The sequence below is a fragment of the Castanea sativa genome, chromosome 1, assembly GCF_040712315.1.
Source record: "Castanea sativa cultivar Marrone di Chiusa Pesio chromosome 1, ASM4071231v1".
NCBI classification, from domain to species: Eukaryota; Viridiplantae; Streptophyta; class Magnoliopsida; order Fagales; family Fagaceae; genus Castanea; species Castanea sativa.
In genome coordinates this window covers 65,076,453-65,097,223 of record NC_134013.1, presented here as the reverse complement: position 1 = coordinate 65,097,223, position 20,771 = coordinate 65,076,453, and the positions used below count along the sequence as shown (strand labels likewise).

General features: G+C 34.8%; 2 protein-coding genes across 2 annotated transcripts; both read left to right on the top strand.

Annotated features, from left to right (window-relative positions):
* The first annotated feature begins 4,054 nt into the window (after positions 1-4,054).
* Positions 4,055-7,995, top strand: LOC142642141 (protein SIEVE ELEMENT OCCLUSION B-like). Its single transcript, XM_075816499.1, has 7 exons — positions 4,055-4,800; positions 5,112-5,219; positions 5,386-5,834; positions 6,063-6,172; positions 6,353-6,495; positions 6,641-7,123; positions 7,300-7,995. The coding sequence occupies exons 1-7, from the start codon at positions 4,114-4,116 to the stop codon at positions 7,957-7,959; spliced, it is 2,640 nt and encodes an 879-aa protein (XP_075672614.1). The 5' UTR covers positions 4,055-4,113; the 3' UTR covers positions 7,960-7,995.
* Positions 7,996-16,881: 8,886 nt separating this feature from the next.
* LOC142622429 (protein SIEVE ELEMENT OCCLUSION B-like) lies at positions 16,882-20,660 on the top strand. Its single transcript, XM_075795891.1, has 7 exons — positions 16,882-17,499; positions 17,810-17,917; positions 18,082-18,530; positions 18,759-18,868; positions 19,049-19,191; positions 19,337-19,819; positions 19,996-20,660. Exons 1-7 carry the CDS (start codon positions 16,882-16,884, stop codon positions 20,653-20,655), a joined length of 2,571 nt encoding a protein of 856 aa, XP_075652006.1. The 3' UTR covers positions 20,656-20,660.
* Positions 20,661-20,771: the final 111 nt, after the last annotated feature.

The window sequence follows — 20,771 nt, the reverse complement described above, 5'->3', positions numbered from 1 at the left end:
AACTCCTCTCTTCACAACATTAGGGTTTATATTGACATGCTCTCCTCCTTTCCATATCTCAGCAATTGAACTTAAAAAATGAAGTTGAGTGCGAAATTGCTTCAAGTTTATTGGGGAGGAGCACCATCACTGCCAACACCATACATGGGGATGGTGGAGCCAGGTGGTAAGGAGCCAAGGACGATGAAGGTAGAGGGGAGGGATTTTTCTTTTTCTTTTTCTATTTAATGTTATTTTTATGACTATGTTGGTGACTAGGGTCTCACTCAATAATATATAGCACATTGCACAATGTTATTAGCTTGGAGGACCACTTGGCATTGTTGATGTGGTCCTCTATGAGGCCTGAATAATTTCTTGTGATAGGGCCAAACCATAAGGAACAACTCGAGATTTCATTTTCATTGTTTTTCGAATTCTATAAGAATTTACCATCATTTTCAAAATATATTCTCCAAAATATCCATATATTTCTCAAAAAAAATCTATAAAAAAATCTTTTAAAAAATCCACAACAATTCTTGAGTAAGAAAAATGATTTTCAAAAACTCCAAAAAGATATTAATAAAATCTTTTCTTGAAATTCCCCTTTACAAAAGCTTGCTGTAAATGAAAATTTCATTTTTCAAAATAATTTTGAAAAACTCCAAAAAAATAGTGCTTTTTTCATGGCTTAAACCAATTAAGTTTATGGACTCCAAAATCAAGCAAACAAGTTTCCCCTCCCCAAATTCAACCATTGAGTTTCTTATTGTCTTTTGCATGAGGAAAAAACAAGGAAGAGGAAATTGTAATTCTAGCTTGCTATTGCTTCCTAATAGCACTAGCATTAGTTGTTGCAAAAATAAGTCATTTTAACATATCAAAAGGCTACTTTATAACTTTAACACACCATTTTACAATGTACCCTACATCATATCTTCTATTTTCTAATTTCATAATTAAAATAAGATATACAACACATTAAAATAATATTAACTAATAACAAAACCCAAAAAAAAACATAACCAGTGCAGTGGTCACCACCACATCCTCCACACAACCACCACATCCTCCACCACACAATCTCCACATCCTCCACAACTCAAAACAAACCCAATCAAATTCAGTCAAATACGCACAACAAACCCACAAGTACCACTGCCACTGCCACAAACCTACAGGCACAACTGCCACAAACCCAATCGAATTCAACCAAACACCCACAATAAGCTCACTGCCACTACCACCATAAACCCACAGCCACAACTGCCCAAATCCTCCTACAAATTTCAAATCCAAAAAAAAAAAAAAAAAAAAAAAAAAAACCCAAATCAGCCAATAAAATAGAGATAGAGATTAAAAGAGAGGGAGAAGAGGGTCGTCATTGCAGGTTGCCGTCATGGTAGGTCTCCATGGTGGGTCACAGGTCACCTACTTCATCATGGGACACCCAAAGAGAGAAAGAGAGGAGAAAAAAGAAAATAGAATAAAGAAAGAAAAGACAAAAAAGAAAGAAAGGGAGAGGCATTCTAAGAAGAAAGAAAAAAGATGAAAGAAGAGAGAGAGAAAGAGAGAAAGAGAGAGTGACAGGAAAAAGAGAGAGAGAGTGAGAGAGAGAGAGAGAGAGAGAGAGAAGAAAGAAGAAAAAAGAAAGAGAAGAAAAAAAAGTTATAAAGAGGAGAGAGAAAAAGAATAAAAACATACTTTTTTTTTTAAGTATTTGTGTCTGTACCATTCTAAATTTGGAACTATACTATTCATCTATGCCAAATATTTTGGCACTTAGAACATCTCATGTGAAAGGGTTTTTGGTATTTGATGTACCACATGATGCTAATGTTCTAAAGAAGTGAGGTTAATTAGCTGCACTTATTTCAAATGCCATTTATTTTCCTAAGTAGTAAAATTGGGTATAATTTATTTTCAAAAAGTGATTTACAAACAAATTTCTTTTGAAAATAAATGCCAACAAATGGGCATTCTAGTATACTTATTACTTTCCTCACACATAACCGAGTTTTATAATTCATGATTTTTTGTTCAGGACATAATAATTTTGATCTATGTATAGCCTAAGACTTCTTAAAATTTCCTTAAGCTAACTAGAACAGTATAATCAATTAGGTATAAATAATAAATTACACCTTAGAAATTCTATGGTTAATAGTGACTCTTAAAAAAAATGATAAAATGATGAATGATGTAATCATCACAGCCGCACAATTCACAGATCTAAATATTTCATAAAAGTGTCAACTTGACACTGAAATTCAGATGGGGCTTGAATATACAGGGTCCGTTTGGATAGAACTTATTGCTGAAAACTAAAAACACTGTAGCAAAATAATTTTTAAATGTGTGAATAGTGCTGTGGAACCCATTTTTAATATTTTTTCTGAATAAAGTGCTTGTGGGTCCTATGAACAGTGCGTAAATAGTATGTGAACAGTAACTTTGTCTCCCGCACAATGAAATAACGTGCATGAATAGTACCAGTTACTGTTCATGCACGTTGGAAAAAAAAAAAAAAAAAAAAAGAGGAGAAAACACAAAACGCAGCAAAATTCATCTGGATCCAAACGGTCACATAGTGTTGACTTGACACTGTATATTCTACCTACCTTCTGATACCACATGATGCATACCATGCTTTTAAATCATAAAGCCAAGGAAAATGAGTCAAAAGACTCAAAACCGACCCACATTCAACAAATCCCAAGGTTTGAACCCGTGTCTTATCTTGACCCAGGAATGTCCAACAATTTGACTATTAAATGGTTGGCATTGATTAAAACATTCCATTACATGAACAAAATCCTATATGTTGGGTGACAATTCGTGATTGGATGTCGGATTTGTGTTATATCAATTCATTAGTATTTGATTATGTGAATTGACACTAATTCAATATATTATTAAACGAATTAGATTTCTTCAATCCTAATTCGATTTATTTATTAAATAGGTTGTCATGTCAACCCATTAATCATATTTTATTTACAAAAATATAAATTTTAATATTAATACAATTGATCGGAATTATGCAAAACCAAACAAAATAGATTTTTTATTTCATATAAGATTCAGAACTAATAGAGTAACAACATCACAAATAATTATTTACAACTAAAACGCTTCTCAATATATATTACAAACAATTAATCACAATATGTCAAATGAAATAAACCACAACAGCTAATGTCATATCTCAACAATCAGTTAAAAGAAAATAGGCAAAGGTAAAAGTAAAAGACGACATTGATGATTTAATAGTAACAGAGAGTTCAAAAATGAAAGTAAAGGACGATAACGACTAGGGTTTCAAGTGATGAGAGAAGTAAAAGACAAAGGCAATAGCAGCTTGGCACCGCAATGACAAAAGGGTGATGATGACTAAGAAAATAAGGTGAGGTGAGGTGAGATTAAGGTTTGAGAGTGAGAGGCAGCCATGCGGTTTTAGAGATTGCTACTAGGAAAGAAATGAATTTATATACCTAGGCTTTGGAAAGTTATATTGGTAAAATGACATTTAGCTAAACAAGTCAAACAGATTCTATGTATTGGATACGAACACAACAAGTTTATTAAATGGACTAGTCAACACATTTATTAAATGGACCAGTCATGTCAACTTCAATAGAACACAAACCTATCAAATATCAACTCATAACCTGCTAACTTTATGTTATATCATATTATTTGTAGGTCGTTTTGAATTTTGCCACCTCTAATTTAAATTTGCATATTCCAATTTCCAAAAATAAGTTGTGCGCATGCGCGCTCCCAAACGCACATATACTTACTGAGTAATTATAAGTGTAAAAATGGTCCATAACCCGAAATGGTCTGGATCCAAATTTGGTTCCAACTTCATTCATGTTGCTAATTCAGGATCATGACAAAAGATGGCGAGACAACTTGGGACCACAAAAGCTAAAGCTTCCACATAACGTTTAGTTTTAACCGCAATGGAAGCAAGGAAGTTGATGCAGCTAGCTGGGCTTTATTCCTTTTCTCATGGTTATATAAAGGCCAGCCTAAACTGATGTCAAATACACAAGCAAATCTTCTCTCCCTTTACCCTTGTCCAAGAGTATCCAACCTTCTTTTTCTTTGTTGTTATTCTGAAACATGGATACCAAGGCAGTAACTGGTTCTGTGCAGAATCCAAATGCCACCACTCCCGCCCAGCAACCAAGCCAAGCTAGCAATGTGCCATTACAAGCTACTCCATTGTTGCAACCTGGCCAACAATTGGGTCCTTTGCAGCCAACTTCCAACTTGGGTTCTGTGCAGCAAACCAGTAACCCAGCTGGTACATACCAGCAACCTAACCCACAAGCCAATTTTGCACTGCAGCAGCCAAACCCACAAACCAATTATGGTGCAGTACCGCAACCTAACCCACGAGCCAATTATGCATTGCAGCAACAAAACCCACAAACCAATTCTGGTGCAGTGCAGCAACCAAACCCACAAACAAAACAAGTTCCATTTCAGCCATCCAACCAACAAACCAGCCTTGTTCCTTATCAGCAACCCAACCCACAAACCAATCTTGGGGCTTGGCAACGATCCACCCCACTGGATTCTTTGCAGCCATCCACCCTACTCAGCAAGCTGGCATCTAATGCTACGCACCAACTGATCAAAGGTGACCGCAGCATGCTTACGATGTCTGATGACAATGCGCTGATCAGTCATATTCTGGGATCCCATATTCCAGATGGCCGAGACATTGATGTCAAACCCCTTCTTCGCCTTGTTGAAGACATTCTTCGACGTGCCACTCTCACTCCAGACACCCTCTTAACAACGGTATAATAGTACATATTTTACTACATTAAATAAGTTGTACAAACTAATGTATTACCAGTAAAAAAAATGATACATATATTCATTTATTATATTATTTAAGTTATACCAATCATATTTTTATAATCTTATTACATTCATATATAAGTTTATACATATGCGGGTTCACACCATCAAGCATGATGCAGCAGATATATATGTATACAAGTAATTTTTTGGTTGGAAATCTATATATGTAATTTATTTGAATTGAAAGCATTCAGTTGTATATTCTTTGTTTTCATTTTCTAATTATTGCTTGTGCTTCTGTACAGGGTTCCCAAACATACCTTGATCCAGGCTTTGATGACAAGACCCACCATACGAGTTTTCTTGCCACGCTGGAAGCTCTGTCATATACCATTGACCGAATTGCCTGCGAGGTTATAACAAATCACGATTATAAAATTTTACCCCATCTATATTTACATCAACATAATAATAGAAATTTAAAAAAAAAAATTCTAAATTTTTTTAAAACAATAGGTCTATAAAACAATTGTACATCTACCTTAAACTGTTTGAAATGGTATATAAATGAATTTTCAGCTTGCATACAAGGCTTTGGGTGGCACAGATGCACACCAAACCACAGTGGCAATATGTAACATGGTCTCACACTATGGATGGGACGCTAAGTTGGTGCTGGCCCTAGCGGCATTTGGATTGAACTATGGAGAATTCTGGCTTCTTGCACAGATTTACTCGACAAACCAACTTGCCAAGGCAATGGCGATCCTGAAACAAGTGCCTGGCATCATTGAGCACGCAGTCCCACTGAAACCCCGGTTCGATGCACTTAATGATCTAATCAGGACCATATTAGAAGTGACTTGGTGTGTCATTGAGTTTAAAGATCTACCATCCATTTATATCACAACGGACGTACCAGCATTAGCCTCAGCCATGACCCATATTCCAACTGCTGTGTATTGGAGTATCAGGAGTATTGTGGCCTGCGCATCTCAGATTTCTAGCTTCACTAACATGGGTTATGAGTATGGCTTTTTCCTGTCCATCCCAATTTACAATTCTCATGCAAATCCTTAAATTTAGATACAGTATATCCTATAAAAGGTTTATTTCATTTCTTAAAATTTTTTGTAGATTGTAATTGATTTGCACACTAATAAAACAGAGATCTAAATTGTTTTATAAGTAGTGTAAATACTAAAATGTTTGTAAGGCATTTAACAATAACACTTCAAAATGGATATTGATTGCAGGTTTGCGTTATCCACCTCAGAAGCATGGGAGCTATCCACCCTTACCCACAAGCTCAAAACCATACTTGAACATCTCAAGAAGAAGATGGAAGAATGTGTTCGATACATTGGTAAGCCAGTTTTATGCTGCGTTATAGACCATGCAATGCCATATATAGAAATGAATGCAAAGAAGTATTATACAATTGCATACAATTAGCACAACACCCTTTTGTACATACATGGACTCGACATATTTCTGTTACATAAGATACCACCCATATGTACTGAAATTCTCCTATTCAATGCAGAGGAGAGGAGGGATATTGAATCTTATCAAATGCTTGTCGAACTCTTTAAAATGATCCACATGGACAACATGAGAGTTCTCAAGGCCCTAATTTGCCCTAGGGATGATGTGCTAGCACTTGTTGATGGTACCACCAAGAAAAGGGTCGGCTCTTCTAACACATTAATGATATTACAATTTCTACTATTAGCACATTGCATATATATACTTGGTCTTAATTTTTAAGTTGTGATAATATTATTAGTTATATGATTATCTATATATGGCTGTTTCATTTTGGGAAAATCAGGTTAACCTTGATGTTCTTAGGAGGAAGAATGTGTTATTGCTCATTTCAAGTCTAGATATCACCCAAGATGAGCTGTCAGTTCTTGAACAAAGTTATAACGAGTCCAGGCTCCACGAAATGAGGCTTCAGAGTCCGTATGAGGTTGTGTGGATCCCCATTGTGGACCAGTTGATTGATGCCAAGCAAACGCATTTTGAGGAGTTGCAAGCTCCAATGACATGGTACTCAGTGTACCACCCTTCCATAATATCAAAGGCATCTGTCAAGTTCATCAGGGAGGAGTGGCATTTCAGGAACAAGCCTATCCTTGTAGTCCTAGACCATCAAGGGAGAGTGGTGTCCCCCAATGCAATTCACATGATGTGGATTTGGGGAAGCCATGCTTTCCCTTTCACTACCTTGAGAGAAGAAGCTCTTTGGAGAGAAGAGGCTTGGAGGCTCGAGCTGTTGGTGGATGGCATTGACGCAACCATATTGAGCTGGGTAATTATATATATGTGTGTGTGTGTGTGTTTGCGCACAAACACTCTTAATTTAAGAAAAAAAAAAGTTAGGATAATGATTATATAATTAAATTAACTATTTCCTAACAAATTAAATTTTTTGAATAATAAGGATTTATCATAGTAATTCACATTTCCCTCTTTTTCATTGAACAGATTAAAGACGGAAAATACATTTTCGTGTACGGAGGGGATGACATGGAGTGGATTCGGAAATTTACAAGGCAAGCGAAAGCAGTTGCAGCGGCTGTACGCATACCCTTAGAGATGGTGTATGTAGGAAAAGCCACAAAAAAGGAGCAAGTAAAGCGAGTGATAGCGAACATTGTACAGGAAAAACTCAGTACCTGCTGGCAAGACCCAGCCACAATATGGTTCTTTTGGACCAGGCTTGAGAGCATGCTGTTCTCAAAGATTCAGCTAGGCAAGGATGAGGAACACGACCTTGTGATGCAACAAATCAAGAGGGTGCTTAGCTTTGACAGAGAGGGTACATGGGCTGTGCTTAGCAGAGGGTCAAGTGTGTTGGTTAATGAGCATGGAAGCATTCTCTGGCCTGCCTTGTTTGAGTATGAACAATGGAAAGAAAAGGTGGCACTGCAGGGCTTTGACACTGCATTTCAAGACTATGTTGCTTCGCTTCGTGGTAATTCTCACCCTTGTTGCCGCTTTGAGTTCTCAAACTATGCTGGAAAAATCCCAGAGAAGATGAAGTGTCCTGAGTGTCACCACTACATGGAGAAATACACCACTTTCCTCTGCTGCCACGACGAAGGCATTGTTCCAAGCTTACTTGCACTAACCACTAATAAGTAAACCCACTAGCATTTTCCTTAATTAATATAGCAGCTATATGCTTATGCAGCTGATGCTAAATAAGAGAACAATATATATATATATATATATGATATGTGTTTTATTTATCTATTCATTTTTTTCTTTTTTCATCTTATATATATGTAAAAGAATTGAGTGTGAGATGTCCTCCCAATTGCGACTTTCTGGCGGCTTATGTATCCGATTTTTGAAGGAATAAATAAAAATTATGTGTATTGTAATAATCTTCTTTGATTCCCACTGTCCCTGTCTACTATCCAGCGAAACCACAGCTTTTGAATGTTTAATATGCATTACAAATTGATAATGTGCAAATACGACGTTGATCCTTTACTGTCGAATCTTTATTGATATTTTCCCATGGAGGTTGAAACGAATTCCATTAGTAGCGTACACGGTGATAAGGGATGACATGCAATTTAAACCGCCACCACTGGTGCCTATCTCACCCGCCTTTAATTGACCGGTTTTACACCCGCATAGTAAATCGGGTGGGGATGAGATTAACATTTTTCTAGATACCTGCCTGTTTATATTTAAACTATTATAAAATATCTTTTTATTGGCTTACTATATAACTCTATAAGGCGTATATACGTGCTTTTACCCTTCAAACTTTAAATTTATGATTTTTTAAATATTGTATCATTGAATTTATGTTTTTATGTTTTAAGATTTAAATTATTTATTTGTTATATTATTATGTTTGAATTGTTTTTGTATTTTTTAATACTTTTATTGTTGTACTGTTATGCTTTGAGAATGTTTTGTAATGTTAATTTTTTTTAAGCTTTATGTGTTTTAATTTAATGTATTCAAAATTATTTTTTAATAAATTATATATATATATATATATATATATATATATATATATGTATATATATAATTGAATGTGATGAGATGGGTATCAAAAGTATCCGCTAGAATAGGGTGGGAAAAAAAATCTGCCCCAAAGCGAGAGTGGGGCAGGGGTGGGGGTGGGGAGTGGGAAACCTGTTGGAAAAATCTGGTTTTATATCTCATACAAAACACATAGCGGAAGCAATAAATAAGGATCTATTTTATTCATGATTGATAACGTACACTATGTAAATTTCAAAATTTAAGAACAAGATAGCGTACTTTGGTGTAGAGAAATTCAAAACAAAGATTAGAAGCACTTGGGAACGCTTTTAATCTTCACTCCAATTCCACTTTATGCCCAAGATGTCTGGTCTCTCAATCAGTTTTCAAAGGGAGAATGAAAGTGTGTCTTACTCTTACATACACACCGTTTCTTATATCACTAATAAAAATTTTGTATGTTTCTCCCTTTATAACTAACTAATTATCTAATTGGGGGTGGGGAGTGAGAAACCTGTTGGAAAAATCTGGTTTTGTATCTCATACAAAACACATAGCGGAAGCAACAAACAATGATCTATTTCATTCATGATTGATAACATGCACTATGTAAATTTCAGAATTTAAGAACAAGATAGCGTACCTTGGTGTGGAGAAATTCAAAACAAAGATTAGAAGCACTTAGAAACATTTTTAATCTTCACTCCAATTCCACTTTACGCCCAAGATGTGTGGTTTCTCAGTCAGTTTTTAAAGGGAGAATGAAAGTGTGTCTCACTCTCACATACAGACCGTTTCTTATATTACTAATAAAAATTCTTTATATTTCTCCCTTTATAACTAACTAATTATCTAATTGGGTTGGCCTATTGGGCCTTCCCAATTGGGTTTTAGCGTGTGGCTTGGAATGGGACCAATAAGACACTAGCTCCAATGGGCCTTGAGCTTTTCCGTCAACTCTTAACAAGTTCAAAGTTACCATTAATTATATTTAATACCACTATATATATATATATATATATATATATATATATATATATAATTGCACTCTAAGCCTTGTTAATAAATTATATCCCAAGACTTTATTATACATGCAACCCCTTCATAAAATATTCGTAGTAACACAAAGTCATGAATGTAGACTGCCACTTTGTAAATTACTACATCTTATCCTTGAGTACCCAGTTTAATCCTTTAAAGTTATTCATCATATATTTATGAAATCCAATTTCATAAATTTCATAAATATATACTTTAGTAATTTCTTACTAAAGTGGTTAGGCCTAATACTCTGAATAACCAAACCCATTAAACTTATCTCAAGGGAATATTTTATATCTCCGTCAAGAGACTATGAATTCCATCTTGAAAATATATGTTCCATCAACACTAAATGTGACTGCCCAACATACTGAGGTTTTGATCGTCATTTTAGATCTCACTCCTGATATATCAAAGCAACATACATCTCATGATCAGGTCCATTATTCTCTCAAGATTAAGAGTTCATGCAAATAGAAGTCGTGAGATTTATTATTCAATTGACAGTCGTTAGGAGAATAATAAATCTCACAGCGGTCCAGTTCAATATGTCTTAACTCTTAAAACATATCAACATATCTATTAGAAGTCTCCACTTCCATGATCAAGACAAATCATCTTAGTTGATACGTTATAGTCTTCGCAGATGAAATACCCAATTTTACTACCGACTACGAACTATAAATTCTGAGTTTACAAAGAACTTGTGATTTATATCTTTTGTAACTAAATCACATACTATGCATCTCATGAACTATATGATAATGTCCAAATATTCATATTACCATTATTTTAGATAATAATAAAATAACTTTATCAATCACAATATTAAGTCATACATCATGTCATACATAATCTCACACATAATATCATACATAGCATCATACAATAGGATTTAAGGGCACAAATCCTAACAAAACCCACCTGTTTTCATGTCCTGTAAATTGAAGGTATGTAGTTCGATTTGCATGACAACACCTAAAATTTGGTTTTCCTTGTTTTTTGATAAATGTTTTCTTCTGTTTTGCAATAATTATATGTAAGATAATGCCCTTTTCTTTTTGATAACAAAGATAAGTACAAAATTAAAATTTATACTAAGTTTTTTATAAATAAAAAAAACACACACACACACACACCATAAGAGAGAGGGGATGGGGTTTTAATAAAATGGCAAAATTAAGTAGTTCAAAAAGTATTTATCACCATTTTCTGCCTCTCAAATATATATATATATATAGTCCACCTTTTCTTCTTTGATATTAATAAAAAAAAATGATATTTCTTATATGTCTAAAATTATTTTAATTTTTTTCTAAAATTATATTTTATTTAATGTATTTTTCTATTTCCAAATAAAAATACAAAAATTTATTAAAAAGTTACATAGATGAAAATTTATTTATCACTATTTTCTTAATTAAAACTCACATTCTTGATGAGAGCCCATTTAAAGTAATGATTTTTCTATAAATCTAAATATCTATATAGTATCACGTCATTTAAAATCATATTATTTTGTTTGGAGAAATTATAATTTATCCTTAATTGTTTGGTCTTATCACATTTTAGTCAAAACTTTCAATTATTCTATTTGACCCTCCTGTTTGGATGAATATGAAATCATTATAATTTCATCCAAAAACTCTTCAAAAAGAAATGAAATCAAATATGAATAAATAATGGATAGAGTGGTAAGTAAATTTTTCCTTTTGTGTTATTTTCTTACGAGTGTTACAAATACATTTTGTGCTCTATTAGAGTTCTTGATCCAAGTCATAAACTTTCACAAATGGCATTTTTTTTATCTTATTTTCTCTTCTTTTTTTGTGTTTCTCTTTTGGGAGGCGAGAAATATAAAAGGGGAGCAAAAATATATATTTACCCCATTTTTAACAAATGTACAAACAGAACAAACTTTAAGTGGGTAAAGTGATGCTTAACCACAGGTAAGTAATATGAATTCAGGTCTAACCACAAGTAAATTTATTGTAATGACCCTTAAAAGAATTGAGTGTGAGATGTGCTCTCAACTGTCACTCCCTAGTGGTTTATGTTTGTGATTTGAAGTGATAAATAAAAGCTCTGCATGTTGTAATGAATAATCTTCTATGATTATGTTGAAGACTTTTTTTATTTTTAGAATCATTATAATAATTATTATTTTTTTAGAAACAAAGATATTTAGATTTCTTGGAGTATTTGACTTTTTTTTAGACATGTGAAGTCATGTTGTCTCACACACATTAAGTTATTACAAAGAGAAATTCTTCTAGGGCGACCCTAGATGCTAGTAAGAGATTTCAAATCTAAAATCTAATGTATATCATGAAGTTTTAGGAACTACTAAGCCAACCTTTTGAAGTTAGAATCATTATATATCGAAGACTATTAATATACGGTAAACTATACTACTATTATAAAAAGGCGTTGGGACTTGAGTGTTTACTTTGCATGACAAATTGACGCTGCGCTCATATCTTTTCATTCCTTTAGAATCTAACTTTTGTCTTGATTTGTTATTAAAATAGCATGGAGGTTGAAGCGAACATCCTTGAGTAGCTACACACTTGATAAACAAAAGGCTACTTTAACAGTTTAATTAACAAGATCCAAATCCTGTACAATAGCTTGGGTTATTGCACTATGCAATACTGAATCAGTAGATGAGATTGAAGGTTGTAAATTTACCATTGTATCTACCCCTTGCTGTTTTAGTTAAGGAAAAGATATTATCACAATTTCTCAAACTAGGGTTGCATTTTTCATTTTCCCCTAGGCCTGGCCAACACAACAGCCAGTTTGGACCATGAGTTAATTCATAACAGGATGTGTCTCTTTGTCAAAATACCTGCGCTGCATACGTGAGGAAATAACTATCATTAATTATTAAAGCAATTTTGGTTACATCCATTTATCATCTCAGAATCACAACGGGCATGTATTCACAAAATGGTTTTATGTAATGCTTTATTTGGTATTGTTAATTTGTATTCATTTCACTAAACAAAAAAATAAAATAAAAAGATTGTGTCGGGAGCGGTTTTTGCGCATAGCTACGTGTTTTTCACTGGAGGTGTGACTTTGCTAAGCTCGGATTTGTTTTGGAGAGTTCAACCCGGAACTCGATATTGGGCCGCATAGACCAATGGCTTCCGGTGTATTTTTAAGCCGACAAATTAGATAATAGTTGAAATATATAAATAATATGCTTAGCATAATAGCTTTGATTAAATGATAGGTTGAACGTTATTATTATGTGTGTTAAGTGATGTTCATTAGAATGCAATTAATTAAGTGTCATATGTCCAGTAATGGGATGAGTCCAACAGTCCATCTCTAACTGTGATATAATTTTACGTCCAATATAATAAGGTATGTCTAGCAATAGTTTACATCCAAATAAGGTATGTCCAACAATGTTTTATATTCAAATAATATATGTCAATAGGTGGTATATGTCCAAATAATACATGTCAATAGGTGGTATCTCAATTGATTAATATATATGTTCATTAATGAAGTATTAGTGAAATCATGTTTTATTAAATAGTGAGATGATATTAAAGTAACTTGCATCCAACGTGCAATAGTAATGAGTTAATGTATACTTAATGATGTAATCTTGAATATAGAGAGATTGACTTATATTGTATGTTTCTGACTCCAGCTGTACAATATCACTTTGTTTTTTATATGATTTGTGGCTCCAGCCATATAACGTTAGTGAGGTTCATAGTTTGTGGGTCTAGCCATATAGCATTAAGGAGCTGATAACATTCTAGCAACAGAATAATATAAATACAATAGTACAATGATAATAAATTAAAACATACTCAATAATATAAAAAAATATAATGACTTATCTTCACAGTTGGTAGCTCTAGTTGTATAATAGCAATGGACATAATATTTTAGCAGCATGATGAAGTGAGTCCTTTCATGGTGACTTAATGATTGAAAGGGAAAAATGGGTGCAACTGGAGGGAGAGAGAACATGTCCAGCCGTGTGCATCAGTTGGTTAAGTTTGTCCCCTTAATCATGCACTTCAATGATTTTCTCCATGTAATACTCTTTTAGTTTTTAGTCAAGTATGAGTGATATTGCCTTCCATAAGAAGGGCTTTTAATTTCATAAGTTTGTGCATTTCATAAGAATAGCTTTAAGTATTAGAAATGTATGTCTTCAATGATAATGACTTTAATATGAAGTCTTTGTGCCTTTTAAGAAAAAGGCTTTAGTGTTGATGTTCATATGCCTTCCATGAGAAAGGGCTTTTGTAATGTGTTCTTGGAAGAGTGTTTGGTATCTTTTAAGATGTATGGGAATGACAAGAAATATATATATATATGTTTTGTGAGATGTGGTGTTTGTAAGATGAATTAAAAATATATGTAAGAAGTATGTATGGATGGTTTGTGAGGAATGTGTTTGTAAAATATATTGGAGTATGAGGTAGATAATATGAAGGTCAAATATAGTAATACATGAGCTCATAGTTGCTGCTGGAGTGGTTTTTTGTGTTTTGTCATGGATTATGTTGCTTTCTAAGAAGAGAGGTATTGTAAGAGAAATAGAGAAAGAGATGGAGATGTGCTTTTGTTCAGCAAAATGATGAAGTTTCAGAATAAGGGGGTGAGAGAGGGATGGATGGTGTGTTAATATGTGTGGCTTGGTCTTTTTTATATAGAGCCAAGTATGTAACTAGATTAGAATTAGTTGAAGGGAAATTCAGCAAATAAGGAAAAAAATTTGACAAAGTAATTGGTTCATTAGTGGGTTTTTGTTTTTTTAGCCAAAAAAAAGAAAGTTTGAGACTTTAATACTATTGGAGCTACTATTACAGCTGTCAGTCACAATGGTTATAGTTGGATGATGTCATCTAAATGACATCTTTTGCTGGAGGAAAATATTTCGCATTAAATTCATGATTTGACTAAAAATGGTAAGATAATCTTTATGTGATCCTTCTGTTTCTGGTACTACAGCTGGAGGCAAAGGATCTTAGCTTAAAATGGTAGGATTTCTTTTATGGGATCCTTACTTCTTTAGGTATGATAGCAAGCTGCTAGGATTGGACATTAATGAGTAAGTGATGTCATTTTAGGACATGGGTCAACCTATTGGAGCTACTGCAACTTCTGTTGGAGCTGTTTCTGCAGATGATGTTGCAGCTTCTGCTGGAGCTGCTGTTGGTATTTTTGGCCAAGTTTCCTCTTTTGAAAAATTATATGTTTAGTCCATATATAATTTTGGTAAGTAATAGACTAGTTAGTTGATATTTGATGAAATTTTAAAGATGTAATTATGGTCTTTTGTATTTTAACCAAATCTTGGAGACTAAGGAGAGCATTTAATGCTAGATATGAGATATTAATATATATTTAGCCATGTGCTTGGAATTGATTTAAATGAAAATAATAATATAATTTATATATGAAATACTATAATTACAGCTCAGGGAATTGGGAAGGACATGCCAAGCAACATGCTTTCCTTTATCAATTTTGAACTACTAGAGCTTTACTAAACATAATTCTTGGCCCTCCAAACCACGACTCCCGAATTCCCCCGATGAGACTCATGAGCTTGGATCATGAGCCGAAAATGAGATGTTATGCCATGAGCTCGAACTATGGACTTTGATGAGATTATATTGCCATGAGTTTTGGACCACGGGCTTCAGTCATTTTGTGAATATGGACTCTTTTGGGCTTTAAAAGAGATTTTTCCAAAATCCATGATAGTGTTAACGTGGTGCGAGTCGCCAATAAAATGAAGCCATGTGGTGTGAAAATTTTGTTCTCAACAAATATTAGACCAATTTTTTTTTTTTTAAGAGCATCATTGAACTAACTCAAATATTTCAAAAAGCCAACTCTTAGTTTTGTAGGCTAGCTTTTATATTTGTTTCCATTTTCTAATTAGTGCATGTATTTTTTTTTTTTTTTTTGCAGGAAGTTGCCTTTCTTAAGAACCTATCATCTACGATCGACCAAACTACTAATGAGGTTACAACAAATCACTATCACAAAATTGAATGATGCTAGAAATATTATAGGTTTTACCATAAAAATCTTACAACCAATGACAAATCATATTCATTAGCACATTAGCTTGTAACTTTTAGTAATTATATTTGATGTTGTGTTAATATTGTTTTACAAGATTTTCATGCTACATTTTATATAACATATTATATAACGAAATTATTTCAAATAAAAATCCAATAATCAATTATGTTAGAAAAATGGATTTTGTTAAGCGGGTGGTTGGCTAACACTGAGTCCAAATAAAAATGGGACTTGCCAATCGTTTGAGGTTGGCCTGAGTTGGATTGTACTCTCCTCTTTGAAAGAATAACGTCAAGTTGTCACTTGTTTGTGTTAAGGAGTGACTAAAAAATTGACTCATATAATGCTTTATTTAAATATTGGTGAAAGTAGCTAAAAAAAAATGATCTCCTGCGTTGGAAATGTTATAAGCATTTTATGGGTTGTATTAGTATAATATGTGTCAAATTTATCATATATATACTTGATTGAATCAAAATAAAGATCAATCAACATTGTCTTTGATTTAGTCTCAATGAATGGTCATTTGTCCCCAGCGGCAGAATCAGGAATTTTTGTTTAGGGGGTCAAGTTGTGACACTAATATATTAGTTAAGACACACACACATACTTACTGAGTAATTATAAGTGTAAAAATGGTCCATAACCCGAAATGGTCTGGATCCAAATTTGGTTCCAACTTCATTCATGTTGCTAATTCAGGATCATGACAAAAGATGGCGAGACAACTTGGGACCACAAAAGCTAAAGCTTCCACGTAACGTTTAGTTTTAACCGCAATGGAAGCAAGGAAGTTGATGCAGCTAGCTGGGCTTTATTCCTTTTCTCATGGTTATATAAAGGCCAGCCTAAACTGATGTCAAATACACGAGCAAATCTTCTCTCCCTTTACCCTTGTCCAAGAGTATCCAACCTTCTTTTTCTTTGTTGTTATTCTGAAACATGGATACCAAGGCAGTAACTGGTCCTGTGCAGAATCCAAATGCCACCACTCCCGCCCAGCAACCAAGCCAAGCTAGCAATGTGCTATTACAAGCTACTCCATTGTTGCAACCTGGCCAACAATTGGGTCCTTTGCAGCCAACTTCCAACTTGGGTTCTGTGCAGCAAACCAGTAACCCAGCTGGTACATACCAGCAACCTAACCCACAAGCCAATTATGCATTGCAGCAACAAAACCCACAAACCAATTCTGGTGCAGTGCAGCAACCAAACCCACAAACAAAACAAGTTCCATTTCAGCCATCCAACCAACAAACCAGCCTTGTTCCTTATCAGCAACCCAACCCACAAACCAATCTTGGGGCTTGGCAACGATCCACCCCACTGGATTCTTTGCAGCCATCCACCCTACTCAGCAAGCTGGCATCTAATGCTACGCACCAACTGATCAAAGGTGACCGCAGCATGCTTACGATGTCTGATGACAATGCGCTGATCAGTCATATTCTGGGATCCCATATTCCAGATGGCCGAGACATTGATGTCAAACCCCTTCTTCGCCTTGTTGAAGACATTCTTCGACGTGCCACTCTCACTCCAGACACCCTCTTAACAACGGTATAATAGTACATATTTTACTATATTAAATAAGTTGTACAAACTAATGTATTACCGGTAAAAAAATGATACATATATTCATTTATTATATTATTTAAGTTATACCAATCATATTTTTATAATCTTATTACATTCATATATAAGTTTATACATATGCGGGTTCACAACATCAAGCATGATGCAGCAGATATATATGTATACAAGTAATTTTTTGGTTGGAAATCTATATATGTAATTTATCTGAATTGAAAGCATTCAGTTGTATATTCTTTGTTTTCATTTTCTAATTATTGCTTGTGCTTCTGTACAGGGTTCCCAAACATACCTTGATCCAGGCTTTGATGACAAGACCCACCATACGAGTTTTCTTGCCACGCTGGAAGCTCTGTCATATACCATTGACCGAATTGCCTGCGAGGTTATAACAAATCACGATTATAAAATTTTGCCCCATCTATATTTACATCAACATAATAATAGAAATTAAAAAAAAAATTCTAAATTTTTTTAAAACAATAGGTCTATAAAACAATTGTACATCTACCTTAAACTGTTTGAAATGGTATATAAATGAATTTTCAGCTTGCATACAAGGCTTTGGGTGGCACAGATGCACACCAAACCACAGTGGCAATATGTAACATGGTCTCACACTATGGATGGGACGCTAAGTTGGTGCTGGCCCTAGCGGCATTTGGATTGAACTATGGAGAATTCTGGCTTCTTGCACAGATTTACTCGACAAACCAACTTGCCAAGGCAATGGCGATCCTGAAACAAGTGCCTGGCATCATTGAGCACGCAGTCCCACTGAAACCCCGGTTCGATGCACTTAATGATCTAATCAGGACCATATTAGAAGTGACTTGGTGTGTCATTGAGTTTAAAGATCTACCATCCATTTATATCACAACGGACGTACCAGCATTAGCCTCAGCCATGACCCATATTCCAACTGCTGTGTATTGGAGTATCAGGAGTATTGTGGCCTGCGCATCTCAGATTTCTAGCTTCACTAACATGGGTTATGAGTATGGCTTTTTCCTGTCCATCCCAATTTACAATTCTCATGCAGATCCTTAAATTTAGATACAGTATATCCTATAAAAGGTTTATTTCATTTCTTAAAATTTTTTGTAGATTGTAATTGATTTACACACTAATAAAAAAGAGATCTAAATTGTGTTATAAGTAGTGTAAATACTAAAATGTTTGTAAGGCATTTAACAATAACACTTCAAAATGGATATTGATTGCAGGTTTGCGTTATCCACCTCAGAAGCATGGGAGCTATCCACCCTTACCCACAAGCTCAAAACCATACTTGAACATCTCAAGAAGAAGATGGAAGAATGTGTTCGATACATTGGTAAGCCAGTTTTATGCTGCGTTATAGACCATGCAATGCCATATATAAAAATGAATGCATAGAAGTATTATACAATTGCATACAATTAGCACAACACTCTTTTGTACATACATGGACTCGACATATTTCTGTTACATAAGATACCACCCATATGTACTGAAATTCTCCTATTCAATGCAGAGGAGAGGAGGGATATTGAATCTTATCAAATGCTTGTCGAACTCTTTAAAATGATCCACATGGACAACATGAGAGTTCTCAAGGCCCTAATTTGCCCTAGGGATGATGTGCTAGCACTTGTTGATGGTACCACCAAGAAAAGGGTCGGCTCTTCTAACACATTAATGATATTACAATTTCTACTATTAGCACATTGCATATATATACTTGGTCTTAATTTTTAAGTTGTGATAATATTATTAGTTATATGATTATCTATATATGGCTGTTTCATTTTGGGAAAATCAGGTTAACCTTGATGTTCTTAGGAGGAAGAATGTGTTATTGCTCATTTCAAGTCTAGATATCACCCAAGATGAGCTGTCAGTTCTTGAACAAAGTTATAACGAGTCCAGGCTCCACGAAATGAGGCTTCAGAGTCCGTATGAGGTTGTGTGGATCCCCATTGTGGACCAGTTGATTGATGCCAAGCAAACGCATTTTGAGGAGTTGCAAGCTCCAATGACATGGTACTCAGTGTACCACCCTTCCATAATATCAAAGGCATCTGTCAAGTTCATCAGGGAGGAGTGGCATTTCAGGAACAAGCCTATCCTTGTAGTCCTAGACCATCAAGGGAGAGTGGTGTCCCCCAATGCAATTCACATGATGTGGATTTGGGGAAGCCATGCTTTCCCTTTCACTACCTTGAGAGAAGAAGCTCTTTGGAGAGAAGAGGCTTGGAGGCTCGAGCTGTTGGTGGATGGCATTGACGCAACCATATTGAGCTGGGTAATTATATATATGTGTGTGTGTGTGTGTTTGCGCACAAACACTCTTAATTTAAGAAAAAAAAAAGTTAGGATAATGATTATATAATTAAATTAACTATTTCCTAACAAATTAAATTTTTTGAATAATAAGGATTTATCATAGTAATTCACATTTCCCTCTTTTTCATTGAACAGATTAAAGACGGAAAATACATTTTCGTGTACGGAGGGGATGACATGGAGTGGATTCGGAAATTTACAAGGCAAGCGAAAGCAGTTGCAGCGGCTGTACGCATACCCTTAGAGATGGTGTATGTAGGAAAAGCCACAAAAAAGGAGCAAGTAAAGCGAGTGATAGCGAACATTGTACAGGAAAAACTCAGTACCTGCTGGCAAGACCCAGCCACAATATGGTTCTTTTGGACCAGGCTTGAGAGCATGCTGTTCTCAAAGATTCAGCTAGGCAAGGATGAGGAACACGACCTTGTGATGCAACAAATCAAGAGGGTGCTTAGCTTTGACAGAGAGGGTACATGGGCTGTGCTTAGCAGAGGGTCTAGTGTGTTGGTTAATGAGCATGGAAGCATTCTCTGGCCTGCCTTGTTTGAGTATGAACAATGGAAAGAAAAGGTGGCACTGCAGGGCTTTGACACTGCTTTTCAAAACTATGTTGCTTCGCTTCGTGGTAATTCTCACCCTTGTTGCCGCTTTGAGTTCTCAAACTATGCTGGAAAAATCCCAGAGAAGATGAAGTGTCCTGAGTGTCACCACTACATGGAGAAATACACCACTTTCCTCTGCTGCCACGACGAAGGCATTGTTCCAAGCTTACTTGCACTAACCACTAATAAGTAAACCCACTAGCATTTTCCTTAATTAATATAGCAGCTATATGCTTATGCAGCTGATGCTAAATAAGAGAACAATATATATATATATATATATATGATATGTGTTTTATTCATCTATTC